This window comes from Ictalurus furcatus, chromosome 7, assembly GCF_023375685.1.
Source record: "Ictalurus furcatus strain D&B chromosome 7, Billie_1.0, whole genome shotgun sequence".
Classification (NCBI taxonomy): domain Eukaryota; kingdom Metazoa; phylum Chordata; class Actinopteri; order Siluriformes; family Ictaluridae; genus Ictalurus; species Ictalurus furcatus.
Genome location: NC_071261.1, coordinates 21622690 through 21641221, shown reverse-complemented (window position 1 = coordinate 21641221; position 18532 = coordinate 21622690). Strand labels below are relative to the sequence as shown.

Below are 18532 nucleotides of genomic sequence, written 5' to 3'. Positions count from 1 at the left end.
ATTATCTTTACACTGGATATAGTCCAAGGTTTTCCTGCTTTCACTGTCTTTCTGGACATTCCAATTAGTATAAAAGCTTCAGAAGAATAGAATGCTCAATAATATATATATATATATATATATATATATATATATATATATATATATATATATATATAAAATATAAATTAATTATAGGACAGTAGGTTTAATGGTTATAAATTGTTGGCATTTTATGACGTTTTTCAATTTTCTTTTACTTTTTCCTAGCAGCAAAGTATTCTAGATATCTTCAATTACTATGTCTTGTTGACTAATCCTCATAGATTAATCCGCTTTTTATTGCGTGGTAGATTTTCTGTTCATTGTAATAATACTGTATGGCCTTTTTGCTTCCGCTTTAGAAGCAACTCTGCTATAATTTATACTTTAAAATACCTACTATACTGTATCTCATCTGTATACTAATTATGCTTAGTGTAAAATATATCCACACGCAGAAACATAGGATCATGCTGATAAGATATGGGAGCGCAGGTAAGATATGGACATAATGTGGCAGATTAAATCAGATTTTTTTTGGTTCTCATTTGCAAAGAGAACTCAACGATAACTTTTTCATCTTGTTAGTCTCAGATCAAGATTTCTTGCTCACAATCTCTGTATAAAAATAATTTTTGAAATGTTGGGGGGGGGGGGGTTGCCATCAGGGACCCTTTTGGCATTCAACCAAAACTCAAGGATCCTCTAATGATTAATATTACATATCTTTAGCATGGATTATTCAGCATTTTCTAAATATTTATTGAAATTTTTCGGCTTTTTAAATATCCGGTGCATTAGTCAAATACATACCATCATAAACAGTTATTGGAGCCATTAGAACATTTTATTTCTATGCCACTGAGTGGTGGAGGCATCTTATTTGTTCGTCCGTCTCTTGGAGATTCTCGTTAGCGTGATATATAAACAGTGGTTTGAACGTATGTAGGATTTATATGGAATTTTCATTGTAGCAAGCATGAATAGATTTTGGGAGTTGATCCAAACACAGCAAGGTCAGATGTCTGAAATAGTTTTGCTTCAATGGTTTCTTCCCTGTTTGTCATGCAAAGATGTTACTTACCCATTCATGTTCAGGAAATCAAGGCCCATTTGTGGCTTGCTACAATTTTTGCCATTCGTTTTTCGCCAACCGTCCATCCATGTGTCCATCCATGCATCTGTCTTTCCACGTGTATGTCCAAGATTCAAGATTAGCCGAGATACGAGTCCATCCAAGATACTCATTAGCATGTTATCTCAAGAACAAGTGGTTGAATTTGTCGGATTTATGTGGGATTATCATTGTAACCTGCAGATGAACTAATTAGATCTTGAAACTGATCCAGACGGCATCAAGGTCACAGCACGGTTTTCTTCAATAGCTTCTTTCATGTATGAAGTATATTGTAAGGTATATTCTGGCATACAAATTAGAAAAAGAAAGACTACACTTGTTGGTGGCAGAGGCAACCTCATCAGTGCTGTGGCGTTGAGTTTGAATTGTTATTCCTAAACTAATGACACTTTTCCTAGTTTCAGCAAAATTATATTTAGATTCAAGTTGACATTTAAACTTATTTTATGTGTGTTTTTCTGTGACATCCAGGAAAACAGATTGACTGCTATAATTTGAAACCCATTTCATTCAAGGAAGGCTTATAATTATAATAACTCATAATTCTTAACTATAACAATTATAACAATAGCAGTTTAAATAGATCTTCACCATCAGTGTTGAGAACCATGGGCTTAGCAAACAAAAACCTATTGTAAAATACAAAAAAACAAACAAACAAAAAAACTTATTGTAGAAGAAATAATCTTTTATTATTGTTCTAAGAATTCAATTCCAGTTGTCATTTCAGACCAAAGAGAACATAAATGTTAATGAAGTTGCTTAATGTGACAGAGAAGAGAAGTCTGAAATCAAGCTTTTTTGTGTGGGTTTTATGAATGTTTTGTATTTTATGAAGAACAGTAGACCTATTGAACGTGTACTTGATTGGAGTTAGATGGATTATTGGGTCAGAGTATGCAGTAGGATAATATGATGTCCGTGGTTGCTGTGATGGTGGGGAAAATTTGAATATCCTTGCTTTTGAAATTTAAACATCTTCTCTTGCTGCAGGTGATGCGTGCTTTGTACTCGAATGTGGTAATTAAATGCAGCTACGGGCTGATCTCTGCATAAACCCACTTCGTTTCAGCCACTTTAAAGTGCTTTATGAACACAGTGATGTATGGTAAAATGCCACCGTATGGGAAGTCAAATGTTTGCAAGTAAAAGAAATAACCACAGAAACCATTTTAACCTTGAATCCTTTCACGTCCGCAGGTGAAACGAAATGCCTGGGGCACAACCAAGTACATGGAGCTTTATATAGTCGCTGACAACACACTGGTAAGCCCCTGATCCCTCTGCACCCACAGCTACAGTAATTAAAGCTTACACAATAGAAAATGCAATGCCGATTTCACACCCAGAGTTCAGCAACACATAACTCTGAAGCTTAGGATGAGGGAGGACAAAGCAAACAGGCATTTTAAATGTGTTCTTAGTAAGGGTTTAGGCTTAAGGTTTAGGCTTAGGCTGCTCTTATACAGCAACCAAGCAAGTGGTGTTTAATTGACTTTCTCTTTTCTAATCTTGCTTTGCTCTCTAGCTACAGATTTACGCTCAGAATAAGATAGACTGACAGTTTTTGATTAAACGAGCTTCACTTAAACAATTTGCATTATTAAATGCCTCCAGAGCAGTTGGAGAAAGTTAATTGCAACATTCCATCAGCTTTTTAAATGGAGCACTTGTCATAAATTTTCAGTGTCTTCACGTTTAAAGGATAGCTTCAGTGCTCCAGAGGGGGGTGTAAATGAATATAATCACCTAATCTGACTTCTCATTATGTTGGTCTATATACACTGGTGTTTGACCTTGCATAAATTACAGCAGTATTGCCCACTGGAGAAAAATATGTCTCATTATCATTGTACTTCATTATGGATTTTTTAATAAGACTTTGTTGTATTTTTGCACATTTAGTAAATATGCATTTTTTTTTATTTATTGTCAAACTATTTCTTTTTTAATTTAATAGTACAGAAAGCAAAACAAGGACCTTGAAAAAACCCAACGAAGAATAATGGAAATTGCCAATTATGTCGATAAGGTATACTGCAACATCACACTTATTTGATCCTCATTACTGTTTAATTGAATGATGTGTTATTTACTGATGTTCTGTCACTGGCTCATTAAGTGAAATGTAAAATTATGACAGCAGCAGAGTGTGCGCATTACATGTTAATTAGTAAATCATTGATTAGGGGTGGGTAATATGACAAAAACATCATATTTTAAATTTAAAAGATTCAGAGTTTGTACACAGTCAGAATGTCCAAAAGTCTGAGACCACTTTGAAATTCTGTTTTTTCTTTGGTTATTGTTTGTTTTGTTGTTGTTTGTGTGTGTGTGTTTCATTTATAACTTGAAATAAAAAGAACATTTTAAAGAAATTATTAAGAATTACAAAGAAAAGGAAATGTTCAAAATCTTAAATGTGCAAGATTCTGTGTGATTTGTTGGTCAGTGTTTAAACTGAAGTATATTTTTATTGTTAACTCCTTAGTAAAAAAAGGTCAGATATTCCTTGAGCTTTATCCCTTCCACTGAAGAAGGTGTTCAGATGACACAGCCTTGGGTTTGATACTAAGAATCATCAGGATTGACCCAACTTGTGGAGTCCGGCCCAGCCCGAGTGCACACTGTCATTAAAGCAAAAGCAAGATGTTGATAAATATGAAGAAATTTTCTGGTTCATGTAAACATTCTACACAATTTTACTTTTTCATTTGAAATGTTACTTTATCATTTTAATTTTACAAATGCTATCAGCAGGTTATTGTAAAGTTTGTAAAGCTAGCACAATAGACACTGTTTCTTTACACACACACACACACACACACACACACACACAAATGAGCACAATATGAAGGTTTGGAAACAAACTACCAGAAAAATAGCAGTGCTGCTTTTAAAAAAACTGTTTGTGATGCTTTTATTTTATTTCTACTAAATGAATTATTAAGCATTAAACAATAAGGAAAATAACATTTACAATTAAAAAAATTCAGCATGTATTTTTAATATCAGAGTTTGTAATCGTTACTTTAAAATGTTATTTAAAAAACAAATAGCTGCGATATCTCAAAGAAATATGTCTGATATCTTTTGCTCATCTCTGATCACATATTGTGTTGTGATTGGTCAGTTTTACAGAGCTTTGAATATCCGGGTGCCTCTGATTGGTCTAGAGGTGTGGACAGATCGTGATCAGTGCATTATCAATGAAGAGCCCAACGCCACTCTGTGGTCCTTCCTGCAGTGGAGACAGAAGCTCAAGTCCCGCAAGAAACACGACAACGCACAACTTCTCACGTTAGTCCTGAGCCCATGAAGGATCTAAAGCAGTACAGCACTGTTCAAAAAAGCAGACCTGCTTCAAATGGAGTGTTTGTTGTAGATCTGTTTTGAAAGCTATAGACTTAAACATATTCACTTCATATGTCAGGGTGTCTATTAACCAAATAAGCAGTTATTCATAAGTTACTTTGGATATTAGGAGTAAATTCACAGACATCCTTTACATTTTCTTCAATGTTGTTTTGCATATTGAATTGCACATCATATTGAGATATACTTTACTTACTTACTTACCAGCTTATTTACCATTTTCCAGCAATATTCATTGTCATATTAATAGCACTGAAACAACTAATCGATAATAATCGATTATGAAAATCGTTGTCAACGAATCTCATTATCGATTAGTTGGACTGCATGCAGCTCGGGGTGCGTTTACTCACTACATTACTTCTGTTCTGAAAACACGCCTCGTAGAGTAAATACAAAAGTTGTGTCCCAAATGATGTACTATGCACTTGCACTATGCACTGTATACTCTACCATCTAGTGTGTGGATTTTATAAATGTAATATCATCTCAAAAGGAACACTAACGGGTTTTTCACTAACCGGAAGTATAAACCGCTTCCTAGTCGACGGCGCATCACATCATACGCACGTAATGTGACGCCGCTAACTTTAGCAGATACCCAGAGTCACCGGCAATTACTTTCTTCAGTTTACTGTTTATATACTTAGTTATATACTTAGTTTATTTTATATATAAGCATATATGAGCATATAAGGTTCTTTTCAGTCTTATATAATTGGACAAACAGTTTTAGACTGAAGTTTATATTTGTAACACTCAGTTTGTGGTGTTTTAAATTTTAAATAAACGAAAAAATGGTACTGAAAGTTTGACACCCCCCGCCACCCCCCAGATAGAGCTGGACAGACAAAAGGACTAAAGTGCTGCTGCATCGCTCTATTTAGATAGAGCTGATTTCCCACTGGTGTCACTATCAGTGAATAACTGAACGATAATGTAGGAAACCGTTATCCAAAGTGAATTTCCGTCAGTGAAAGCAGACGACCGAAGAAGTCAACACAGAATTGAATAATTTCATAAATCTTTTGCACAGTTGAAGATCACATATTGATTCTAAACACTTCACTCTAAAGCAATTCATTCATATTGGATTTTCGTTTAATCAACTGAAAATTGACATTCATGCTAACGCCCCGTCATACCCAAGCATGCAGTTTTAGTCTCTCTGTTTTCTTGCTTTGTTAGTGATTGATAGCGCTTTCCTTTTGTTCACTCGCAACAAAAGCTTCATATCAGGTCATCACTGTTTCAATCACTCACTCATGATAAAAAATCTTGCAGTTAATGCGTATTTTCTTCTTCTCTGGCAGAGGGGTGATATTCAAAGGCACCACTATTGGCATGGCTCCCCTTGAAGGCATGTGCAGTCATGAAAATTCTGGCGGCATTAATGTGGTAAGACAGCAAAGGGACATATTTTTTTTTGGACTGTACCACTGTACAATTCCAATGATGTGTGAGTGTGAACATAGATGTTTGTGGTACTGATGCACAAGAGATCAATATCACTCAGACAGCTGATTAGGCTGTAATATGCTCTATTAGCTTGCATAGTGACAGACAAAAGCTGTGAGGAATACTAACCTGGAGTGATGGGTTTTCAAATATTTATATTAATTAAGAACATTTTTATACTTAACGTACATTGCTTGTGGTTGCTTCTGAAGTTTTAGAATATTTGATGCTTCGTGAAGCAGGGTCAAGTGTAAGAACTTTGTGTTGTACATTGGAATTATTAATTTAAATATAGGTTCATTTCATACTGTATTTTCAATGTATGTGGAATTGAAAAGGTTTTTCAAGGCCAGTACATACATGATGTGCTTGAAGCCTTTGTCCATGTGCGCTATTAAGTCAGACAACTACAGTATCACATTCAGTGTTTTCTGTAGGACTGAGTGTACACTACCCTTGCACATGACAATTAATCTTCTTTCTTCTACCAAACTGGAATGGTGCTGTATTATATATATAGAAGCAATGCTACATGCTCATCATCAAATTATCAAATTAGATTGTATCCAGCTGAGAGAGACAGACAGAGAGAGAGGCATTTTGGTTGCATTGCCTTGGTACCAAGTGGGCCTCCTGCAAGTACAAATATGAACCATTACTAACACTTTATTTCCCTAGATATAATCCAGTTCCTCCTTTATGTTTGCTCAGATGAAAGCACCATTTGCTGACTAAGAAAGCAATCAAACCGACAAATTTTGCAAATACACAATGAAATAATAATTGCACATTTTTTATCTGTAAGAGCAAATATGCTGTTATTGTTTCATATTCTCTGAGGGTTTTCACAACAGCAATGGATATATTATGAGCATTAGGCATGATGAAGCCATCGTATACACTGTTTCAGCTCAAATCAAATATGAGAGATGACATTTTTAGTTCTAGTTCTATATTGTGGGGAACAAGATAAAGAAAGTATATACAACCCCAAATCTGAAAAAGTTGGGACAAGCTGTTATCAGCGTCAGATCCAAAAGCCAGCGTCTGTCATGGTATGTGGGTGTGTCAGTGCCCATGGCATGGGTAACTTGCACATCTGTGAGGGCACCATTAATGCAGAAAGATATGTACACATTTTGGAGCAACATATGCTGCCATCCAGAGCAGGACAATGCCAAACCACATTCTGCCCGGATTACAAGCGCATGGCTGGGTAAGCAGAAAGTGGGGTGCTAGCATGGCCTGCCTGCAGTCTTGACCTGTCTCCGATTGAGAATGTGTGGCACATTATGAAGTGCAAAGTAAGGCAACGAAGGTCCTGTACAGTTGCGCAGCTGAAAAAATGCATAAAGGTTGAATGGGGGAAAATTCCATTTATTACACTTAACCAACTGGTGTCTTCAGTTCCCAAACGCTTAATAAGTGTTATTAAAAGAAAAGGTGATGTTGCACAGTGGTAAACAGTCGACTGTCCCAACTTTTTTGGAGTGTGTTGTAGTTATCGGATTTGAAATGAGTGTATTTTTTCAAAAATAAATCGAATTCACAAAGTCAAACATCAAACATTGTGTTAATAATGTGTTTTCAATATAGTACAATTTTCAAATTGTTTGTTTGTTTTTTTGCATTTTCCATACCGTCCCAACTTTTTCGGAATGTTGGTTGTAAATGCTGAAAATGTGAGGGCAAGTTCTGCTAAGAATGTAACTGAAAAAATGTGAATGAGTCAAAGACAAGGTGGGGCTGTTTATTTGAAGTTTGTTCAGTTGGAAGAAAATGATTAATATATATAAATAGTGTATGACTTTTATATCATATTCCATGCTTATTTACAGTAACCACAATCTCATAAAGATGTTTCCAGAGGGGAAAAAATTAACAAAGTGATCTAAAGTGCAAAAGTGCTATTTGAGCGCATGATACTACTAACAGCAAATGTCAACCTTGCCTTTCTCTTGTTTTGTTGCCGTTATACTTTGCATAAATGAACAGAATAAACATTGATTATTTCGTGAAACAGAAGGTCTAACAAATTTTCTCCTATTTGGTTTGAAAAATGAAATGATAACAGGATTGACCAGGGGATGCAGTTCCCCTAGCTACAACATCCTCAGAATCCTAAACAGCCCTTAGCCTTTCTAACTCTAATGGACACTAATAGCACAGGGATATGTTGTAATTTCCACAAACCTAATCACCATTGACAGCATATTCCAAGTGGCTGATCGTCCCTGAGCGGCTGCCCGTCCCCTGTGACTGCTAATAGCTTATGATTGATGTAGAAATATCTAATGCTCCGAGTGCCTGTTTTGTTCTGACTGATTAGAAAATTGATTCACACATGAAATAAGTTTTCCAGACCACACATTAAAACCTAAATGGCTTCAGAGATAGACATGTGACTCAAACACAGAAGTTTCCTAACCCCAAGTGCTATAATTCCTGCAGGATCATTCGGATTTGCCCATTGGGGCGGCTGCCACCATGGCTCATGAGATTGGCCATAACTTTGGCATGAGCCATGACCATGAAGGTTGCTGTGTGGAAGCTACAGCCGAGCAGGGAGGCTGCGTGATGGCAGCAGCTACAGGGTAAGTGCCATCAGGCTAATCCATGCTGGCCAGCCTCTAGTGTTTCCACAAGGAAAAAAACAAAAATATCCTAGGGGACTTTGCCTGAATTTGTTCCATCTATGTTCCTTTATCCTTTAACCGCCTGCATTTACAGTGACAATTTACCTGCCCAATAGGCATCCGTTCCCTAAAGTCTTCAGCCGCTGTAGCAAGAAGGACCTAGACAACTACTTCCAGAAAGGAGGCGGGATGTGCCTGTTCAACATGCCCAACATGAAGGACCTAGTGGGGGGGAAGAGGTGCGGGAACGGCTTCGTAGAGGAAGGGGAGGAATGTGACTGCGGAGAACCTGAGGTTAGCGCTACACACACATTTGTCTTGCTGTCCTTATTGTAGTAACTTCCATTGAAATAATTATTAATGCAGATCATTCATGCTAGGCCTACACCTAAATCTAACTCTTACCTTAATCTTAAAACCTTTCATTTTTTTAAACAAAACTGAAGTTTCTGTAAATAAGCAATTATTCTCATGGGGACCCGCTAAAGGCCAAAACTGCTGGATATTCTTAACCTTGTGAGGTTTTAATCACATCCAGGATAAAAAAAAACAAACAAACATGCACACAGGATGTCTAATCAAGTCAAAATATCTTGAAAAATAGCCAAATGTATCTAATATTTTGCATTATTAGATGATAATACAGGAATATATAACAAATACATCAATAAAATATACGATACTAATTGTAGAACAGGAATGTTCGGAAATAAGTTTAATAGCTTTATACTTGTTTGATGAGAAATAGATCAATTCAGTTATGCCTATGTTTATATGATTTTGTAGAAATACAAAATATACATCTAATTTGCGAAAAGCACTATCCAGTCAATTATTCTACATAACTAGAGGTGATGAAATCTCAATTTCCATCTCTGGTTGGAATGCTTGTTTATTTGAAAATACTTTATAGTCATTTCTGGGGTGTCTCTTTAAACAATGGGAGCATATGGTAAAGCTATGTGCACTTACTCAAAATGTAAGTCAGAAAAAAAACAACAACAAAAAAAAAACACAGTGAGTGACAGAAATGTGGAGGGGAAAGGAAAATTTCATCTTCCTGCAAAGCTGCAATTGGCAGGTTGTCAGAGCTTATATTATGGATGGATGGTTTACCATCTGCTCTAGGTAGACTTGAGTAGCCATTCCTAATTATACATTAGCACCTGGACTTTTCTTAGGGCTGCTATATCCCTCACTGTCTACACTGTGCATTATGCTAAAAAGCATGTGGAATTTATTTATTACATTTACCACCGAGATCCTGAAAGCTACCTGCAGGCTGCGTTCGAGGGAAATGAAAGTGCACATTGTTAGAGCTACCCTAAGGCAACCTTTCAACGCACCACACTTATCTGGCTGCTCTACACTCCAGCTCAAGACAGATTTGTCAGCGCTGGTCGTGCTATGCATTGTTGTGGGTGTGTTAATTATTCTTATTCAAGCGTCGTCTCTCACCACCTGCTCCTTTGTATTTGTGGAAAAATTGGCACTTGTGCTAACTTTGCACAGCATTTCTGTACGTGTATGCGTGTGTGTAGTATATGTTGACCCGTACTGTATAATTAATGGGTGTAAAAGCTCTCAGTGTGCCAGTACTCTTCTGTTTCAGCGTCACTACAGTGACATGCATCATCTCTGACTACCGGCGTTCAGGTTTTTTTCTTTTTAAACTCTGTCACAGCAATCAAAACTCGACTTAGTGTGTGGGTACAGGGTCACATGGTGATGTGCTTCAGCAGCAAAAGCACAGAAGTGGTGTGTGTGTGTGTGTGTGTGTGTGTGTGTGTGTGTGTGTATGTGTGTGTGTGTTTTCATCCTCCTACAGGAATGTACGAATGACTGCTGCCATGCCAGTAACTGCACCCTGAAGCAGGACGCACAGTGTGCCCACGGCGTTTGCTGTGAAGGCTGCAAGGTCTCTGACTGTCATCACACTATTTCTGTTCCTTTTCTTCCCTACTGCCTTCTCACTTCCTCTATTCCACATCCTCTTCTGGTTGAATCACTCTTAGTCTCTCTCTCTCTCTCTCTCTCTCCCTCTCTCTCTCTCTCTTTCTCTCTCCAACACACACACACACACACACACTTCTGATACATTGTCTTCCATTCATTTGTCTTCTCCCCCTTGCACACTTTTCTTGATTTGTCAGTTCTTGTCATGCCCATATCCCAGTCTGCTAATGTGAAAGCCCATGTGACCTCGCTTTTTCTGCACTCTCAGCTGAAGCAGGCAGGTACGATGTGCCGTAGTGCAGCCGGCTCATGTGACCTTCCAGAGTACTGCACGGGTGGATCACCCTATTGCCCCTCTAACGTTTACCTCCTGGATGGATCCACATGCCAATACGGCCACGCCTACTGCTACAACGGCATGTGCCTCACTCACGAGCAACAGTGCCTGCAGCTGTGGGGCTACGGTGAGAACGCACACTTGATACAGGATGGATGTTCAGTCCTGTCACACCAGATAAGAATAGACATGCAGGCACACTCCATTCCACTGCTCATACTTTGTGTGCATGGCACATAACAGTTATTTCAATATTGACACATAATTAATAAATGACAATAGAATAATTTGCTTAGTGTAGGATTTACACTCATCACACATTGCCTTGGCTTAAAATAGTCACTAATCCTGTCAAATACTATAAGGTACTAAATGACCTAAATGCTACTCTAATATGGATTTCAGTGCTAATACAGTATATGTACAATGTTTATACAATACTGCGATATCAGATTATTTATCGCCCGATAACTGCTTTATTTATTTCAACCGTTGTTACAAATAAAGGTGTAGTGACTCTATAAAGAGCAGATGTAATGTTTACTTCGATCTAATTACGTTTAACATTTATGTTTGTAAGTGTGTGTATGGGGTGGGGGGGGGGGGGACACAAATCCCAATTATCAATCTGACAAAAAAAAAAAAAAAAAAACATCAGTCGGATTTATAGCCTATCTGTTTTGTGCTAAAATAATGTACAGCAAATATACAGCAAAGCCAGAATTATAAGCAGCCGAAGCATTTTGGATCGACTTCACTGGCTTTAATTATGGCTTTTGTTTACAATCCTAAAATGACATAGAGTTCATTAATCCGCATTTTGTTTTAATTAGCACTTTGTAATTTGATTTTATGTCATTTCTGTCGGCTCTTCTGTTTTCATTTACGTGAAGAAGAAAAGGGGTGGGAAAAACACAGTCCCTAAATCAGAGCCTTCCTTCAAAAATCCTCTAGAGATGGACCAATTTGTTCTCATTTGCTCTCTTAATTGAGCAGTTGTGGAACTTTTGTTTTTTCAGCCTCACTGATCAAACACTGGTTGAATTTGCTGGTGGCAGAGCTCCTCTCCAGCTGTCTGTGGGCTTCAGTCCAGTCAAACCTCTAGGCTGACATCAAGCCACAGATCAGAACAGACTCGCCACTGCTCGCTTTGTGTGCACGGCAAATAACACTTACTGCCATACTGACACATGCATTATTAATGATGAGAGAATCATTTGCTTTTGTAGTGTAATTAGGAAGAATTATTAAATGGGTTCTTTTAGTCAAGCATAATTTCCTCTGTATATACAGTATAGTCGATATTTCCAAAATGGCTCTGTTTTAAGATAAAAGTTTAATAACGTGACAAATGATAATGAGAATACGGAATGTGTTTGTTCAGGTGCACGGCCTGCACATGATGCATGTTTCCAGGATGTCAATGCAGCAGGAAACGCGTTCGGAAACTGTGGCAAGGACGCGTATGGCAATTATGTCAAGTGTGAGAAAAGGTGAGGAAATAATGAATGAGGTTGGTGAATATTCTTTTCTTCATTCGCTCTGTTTAAAACTAGCCGGTTTTCAGTCAGATTATGGCAGGAAGCTCAGTAAACTTTTCTGAGGTCAGCTTAGTAGCAAGTCACTGTGTGGCAGACGGAATGATCTGCTGCAGTTTGGTCGTTCACATAATAGATAAAGTAGGCACTGGCTGAATTCCGTTTCTGGAAAAACAACTCGTTGCACTCATGACGTTCACAATCTTGTGTCCTACAGTGATGCCAAATGTGGGAAGATCCAGTGTCACAGCGCTGCCAAAAAGCCGAAGGGCACCAACGCAGTATCCATCGACACCACCATCCGCACAGATGGCATCGAGGTGAAATGCCGTGGCACATATGTGTACAGCACTCAGGACGGACAGGGGGACCTTCCTGATCCTGGCCTCGTCATGACTGGCACCAAATGTGGAGAGGGCAAGGCAAGCAGACAGACAATAATGTCACACAGATTAGTGAAGTCAGTAGAAATAGGAGAATCAAGAGTGTTGAAAACCTGGATCATGCATATGTAGTGTCTTTCTTGCTTATGTTCATGTTAGCTTAAAAAGTAATAATGAGTTTAATAAGAGGAGGGACACGGTGGCATGCTCGCCTCACACCTCCAGGGATGGGGGCTTGATTCCTACGAATGTCCTGTGTACACAGAGTTTGCTTGTTCTCCCCGTGCTTCAGGGGCTTCCTCCGGTTTACTCCGGTTTCCTCTTCCACTCCAAATACATGCATTGTAGGCTGATTGGCATCTTTAAAATTGTCTGTAGTGTGTGGATGGGTGTGATTGTGCCCTGCGATGGGTTGGCACTCCATCCAGTGTGTCCTCCACCTTGTGCCCCTGGGATAGTCCATTATAAGTCCAATATACAGCACTCTGGGTTCATACAGATGTCTTGAGTTTAAAAATGCTTGAGTTTGAAATGTCCTTAACCCTCCTGTTATGTTGGGGAAAAAAAGTTACATCCATAATTTTATGACTCAAAATGACTTCCACGGTTTAAATACACACAAAACACAGCAAAGAACAGCTTAAAACAGTAAACCTTTATTATGGCTTATCAAACCTTTATTATGTCTTGTCAAGACAAGTCATAAGAAGAAATATTTGCATATAAGTTCATGACCCTAAATGTGGACAATTCAAAAAATGTCAAAGAGAAAAAGAGAGATTAACCAGTATTTCAGACATCTCAAATGTGGACATGACCCATAACATATTAGTAGGGTTAAATAAACGGAAGAATTACAGAACGCAGCTCCGTCAGATGCTCTCCTGTTTATGGATTTGGCACAAGCAAATAATTGAATGCCTAGACATCATCTGACCCATTTGACTCGCTCTACAGCTTTGCTAATGGTGCATACTAAACATTTTATGTCACTTGTAATTGAGAAGCTCACATAACTCTTGATATCAGGAGCTGGCAGGAATGATTTTGGAGGTATTAGAAAGGTTACAGTCTATTCTGTGTAATGACAGAAAAATGTATATTGGGCCGATGTGAATTATGAGGACAGGTGCTTACTATTATAGATAACAGAAACATTATCATGCTGTAAGACCTGTCATCTCATCAAACTGATCCTGCTGTCAAAATTCATGAATTACAGCAACCGATTCATTTATTACAATTTTTTCTCTCCCTCGCTCTCTTTCTCTCTCTCTCACACACACACAGATCATAGACAACCTCATACATTGTTACACAAGCATGCTCACACACGCACAATGACACATTCCGGAAGTGTGTTTTAACTCACTTTATACTGCAGCACTGTTGGATTCTCTATTCTGATTGCACAGAAGGTGTTTATTAATTTTCTATAACAGCAGCTCTGACAGTCGTGCCTCTGCAAAGTATATATTAAAGCGCTTGTTCTAATACATTATTGTCTCTATAGAAACAACTCGTTCACAGGCACTTGTGTGATAGCACTACAGTGCATAGTGGGTAAGTAAGGGGCATGGCGGCTTAGTGGTTAACATGTTTGCTTTGCATCTGCAGGGTTGAGGGTTTGATTCCCACCTCTGCCTCGTGTGTGCTGAGTGTGTATTTTCTCCCCGTGCTTTGGGGGTCTCCTCCGGGTACTCCAGTTTCCTCCCCCAGTCTGAAGACACGCATTGTAAGCTGATTGGCATTTCCAAATTGTCCGTACTGTGGGAATGTGTGTGCGATTGTGCCCTGCAGTGGGTTGGAACCCCGTCCAGGGTGTCCCCCTCCTTGTGCCCCGAGTTCCCTGGGATAGGCTCCAGGCTCCCCCAAGACCCAGTGTAGGATAAGCGGTACAGAAAATGGATGTATATTTATTTACTATTTATGGAAGGTGTTATTGGAAAACAATCACTTTCGGAGTGGTAATTGTAACTCTGCTGGGCACCAAGCCGCATCACATGTCATTTATTATTTTCCCATAACAGCACACCTTGTCGTGTTTTTTTTATTTATTTTTTATTTATTTTATTTTTTACTAAATTCACTTTTTCACCAGTCACATATATATTTAGCTGAAATGTTTATTGTGTTCTTGACTTGCTTGGATTTCACTTTAGAACAGATATAAGATCATTTCACATTTAAATAAATGAGATTATTATACACAAGTGGAAAGGTTGTAGGATTATTTTATGAGATTATATCGTACACTAATCTTATCTTTTATTAAAGCATTTATGTTGATTTGTGTCAGGTGACCCATCCTCTTTATCAGTGCCTAAATTGAATGTGATACTTGTTAAAGCTGTATTTAAAAAATAATAATTTTTTACTCCTCCAGGTGTGCAAGGATCGTCGGTGCAAAAATGCTTCTTTCACCGAGCTGGAGACCTGCATTGCCCGTTGCAATGGTCATGGGGTAAGAAACAAAATTATAACTTCTTTTATATTACCAGTCTAAAATAAATGGAACTTTACTCCCTCAAACCATGACCATAAACATTAATATTCATCCCGAACTAAACTCTTCTCAACCCTGAGTCAGGCTGAATTTCACACCTCTGAATCCTTTAATACCACCCCTACGGTCACTCACATTCCTGTCCCTACTGGTACTCTAAAAAGAAACATTTTCCTAAATTAAGCTGGTGCAGTTTAGTCGTGTGTTTTGTGCAAATTGTCGTAAACAGCCTCCAAGCAGCATAAACACCCAACTCCAGCTTCCTTAATCCTTTAGCCTTTTCTCTCTTCCTCTCCCTTTATTTCCATTCTCTCATTTCTTTATTTATCACTTGTTTACTCTGTCAGGTTTTGAAAGGCCAGCCAAACAAGAAAATGCTTGGAAGGTGGATTAGTGACTCAAAAAGCCCTTTCCTATTATTCTTTTGCGCTATCAGTTGATTCAGCATTGATCCTGTGGCTTAGAGGTGTGTGCGGCTCATGAGCAAAATAAACGTTATTACAGTACAGCAAGCCTTTTCTTCTACTTTTCTCTGGATTTAGTATGATATTGAGCATGAAATAGAGTTTGCATAATAAACATTACAATTATAGTAGAGGGAAATTCATTTTCAGTACATACCTCAAAACATATTTCCAGCTATATGGTATCAGAGTGCCCATCAACATGTAGTTTTAAATAATTAGAATGTTCTATGTGGAATAATACATTGTTTTTTGGTTTAGGAACATCTTAACACATTTACTCTCATAAAAGAAAATTCCAGGATCTTACGAATATGCAGTTTGGAAAAGCCGCTTTGTTCTCCTGCCAACAGCTAGCGTGATGTGACCTGTTAGTAAACTAGCTCATAAGGTTGGAAGTAGATACACGTAGCATTTTAGGATAAAATAGTTACAGATTTTCTTTGTCATATTGTCAGTGATTTATTCAACAGCAGGAAAAGACACAATAACTCAGAACCAGAATGATTTGTTATTCACTAATATTAGTGACGTTTGTTAGTTAGCTAGCATAAAACTAGCTCAGAATACATTCTTCAGCTAAAGGTTTTCAGGCATCACATCCAACTTAAACCTATTTTATGCCATCAAAATGAAATTTATATGCAAGTACTAAGAAGGTTTTAAATGGAAAAATGTAAATTTAGTGCGAGTAAACAAATTTGTCCCAGAATCAGTAATTAAAGCAGAGAACAGTTTTAAAGAATCATTTCACTTGCTTGCCAAAATACCTTTTTTCTTTCTTTTTTTTTTTTTTACAAGAATTGGAACTTGTTCAAGTAAGCAAGGGTGTGCACTTAAAAGAAGAATACAGTTGCAATCAAAATTATTCAACCCCCATTGTAAATCAGGTTTATTGTCAAAATTTACAAACTTTCAGCTGTTTGCAATGAAAAATCTAACAAAAGTAGCTGAAATAGTTCAACACAACGGATGCTTCGAGTGGTTTCCCCAAATTCAATTGAAAATGCAACTTAGAATTATTTCTCCAGTTTCAAAATTATTCAAACCCCTGAATAGAATCCCTCACTACGGCACAAATATGCAAAACAGGTTTTGTCTCAAGCACACCAGATGCAACTAATCAAGATCTTCATTAGTTGCACAGGTGTGCTTGAGCTGGAACACATGAAATACCTGAACTGGCTAGGGGTAGAAAATTTATGAAATACCTGGATGGGGCAGAAAAAGGAAGCTATCAACAGCTGCAACCAGATTTCTGAGAAAGCAGGTTGTGAAAAACCCTCGAGTGACTGCAAAAGACCTGCAGCAAGACTTGGTAGCAACAGGCACTGAGGTTTCAGTGAACACAGTAATGGGCGTAGTAAACACAGAAGGTTTCCATGCCAGAACTCCAAGACGTACAATACTACTGACCCAAAAGCACAAGAAATGTCGGCTCAAGATCATATAGATAAGCCACAGATGTTTTTGATATTCTGTTCTGTAGAGCGATGAAACTGAACTTTTCTGGAGGAAGAAGAATGAAGAAAGAACACTCTGTCCACAGTCAAGCATGTGGTGGCCCAGTGATGCTCTGGGGCTGCTTTGAATGCTCTGGCACTGGAAACCTGCAGCATGTGGAAGGCAAGATGAAGTATCAGGAAACCCTAGGAGAAAACATCATGCTGTGAGGAAGCTGAAGCTTGGGCATCATTGGACCTTCCAACAGGACAATGATCCCAACCATACCTCAAATTCCACCAAGGTTTGGTTGCAGAAGAAGTCCTGGAAGATTCTACAGGGTCATCACAGTCACCTGACTTGAACCCCATAGAAAATCTCTGGTGGGATTTGAAGAAGGCGTTTGCAGCACGCAAACCCAAGAATATTACTGAACTGGAGGACAGTGCTCATGAGGAATGGGCTAAGATTCCTCAGGAACACTGCCAGAAGCTATGCATCTTGTTTGCAGCAGGTCATAACAGCAAAAGGGTGCTATACTAAGTACTAAAGATTCTTGCCATGAAGGGGTTGAATCATTTTGAGACTGGAGAAATCATAAGTTGCATTTTCAGTTGAATTTGGGGAAACCGCTTGAAGCATTCGTTGTGTTGAACTATTTCAATTGCTTTTGTTTGATTTGTTCATTGCAAACAGCTGAAAGTCTGTAAATTTTGATGATAAACCTGATTTGCAATGGGGGTTGAATAATTTTGAAAAAATATTTTATTGATGTGTGTCTGATTGTCCTGATAACACAGTAAACATGAAACATCCAGAGGAGAGCGAATTCCCTTTTGGGTCTGGTTCCTCTCATAGTTTCTTCTTCATGTCGTCTCAGGGACCTTTTCCTTGTCAATGTTGCCTCTGGCGTGCACATTAGGGATCTAAATCAATATCTGGATTTCTGTAAATCTGCTTTGTGACACTGACAATTGTTAAAAGCGCTACACAAATCAAATTGAATTAAACTGAGCCCTAAATGAAAGCAGGAGATTTCCATTTGTCCTTCTTCAGTGTAAGGTGCTGTTTTGTATGCAGGTGTGTAACAGCAACAGTAACTGCCACTGTAACCGAGGCTGGGCACCACCCTTTTGTGATAAACCAGGGCTGGGAGGCAGCATGGACAGTGGACCGGTGCAGTATGACAGTGAGCTCATCTTCACTCCCTCACTCCCTCCCACCAGCTACACCTTCATTTTCTAGCCTCTTTCTACCCCATATTTCTAAAACATTTA

The 18532-nt window shown here is 38.2% G+C and overlaps 1 protein-coding gene across 1 annotated transcript in view; it reads left to right on the top strand.

Moving 5' to 3' along the window:
- adam19a (ADAM metallopeptidase domain 19a) overlaps positions 1-18532 on the top strand; it is an 85429-nt gene that overhangs the window by 58154 nt on the left and 8743 nt on the right. The window contains exons 7-18 of the mRNA XM_053629244.1: positions 2360-2425; positions 3120-3191; positions 4293-4459; positions 5848-5932; positions 8444-8586; positions 8745-8922; positions 10457-10546; positions 10853-11048; positions 12306-12414; positions 12677-12881; positions 15229-15306; positions 18336-18444. Coding sequence (XP_053485219.1) covers positions 2360-2425; positions 3120-3191; positions 4293-4459; positions 5848-5932; positions 8444-8586; positions 8745-8922; positions 10457-10546; positions 10853-11048; positions 12306-12414; positions 12677-12881; positions 15229-15306; positions 18336-18444 — 1498 coding nt within the window. The remainder of the gene's footprint in view (positions 1-2359; positions 2426-3119; positions 3192-4292; positions 4460-5847; positions 5933-8443; positions 8587-8744; positions 8923-10456; positions 10547-10852; positions 11049-12305; positions 12415-12676; positions 12882-15228; positions 15307-18335; positions 18445-18532) is intronic.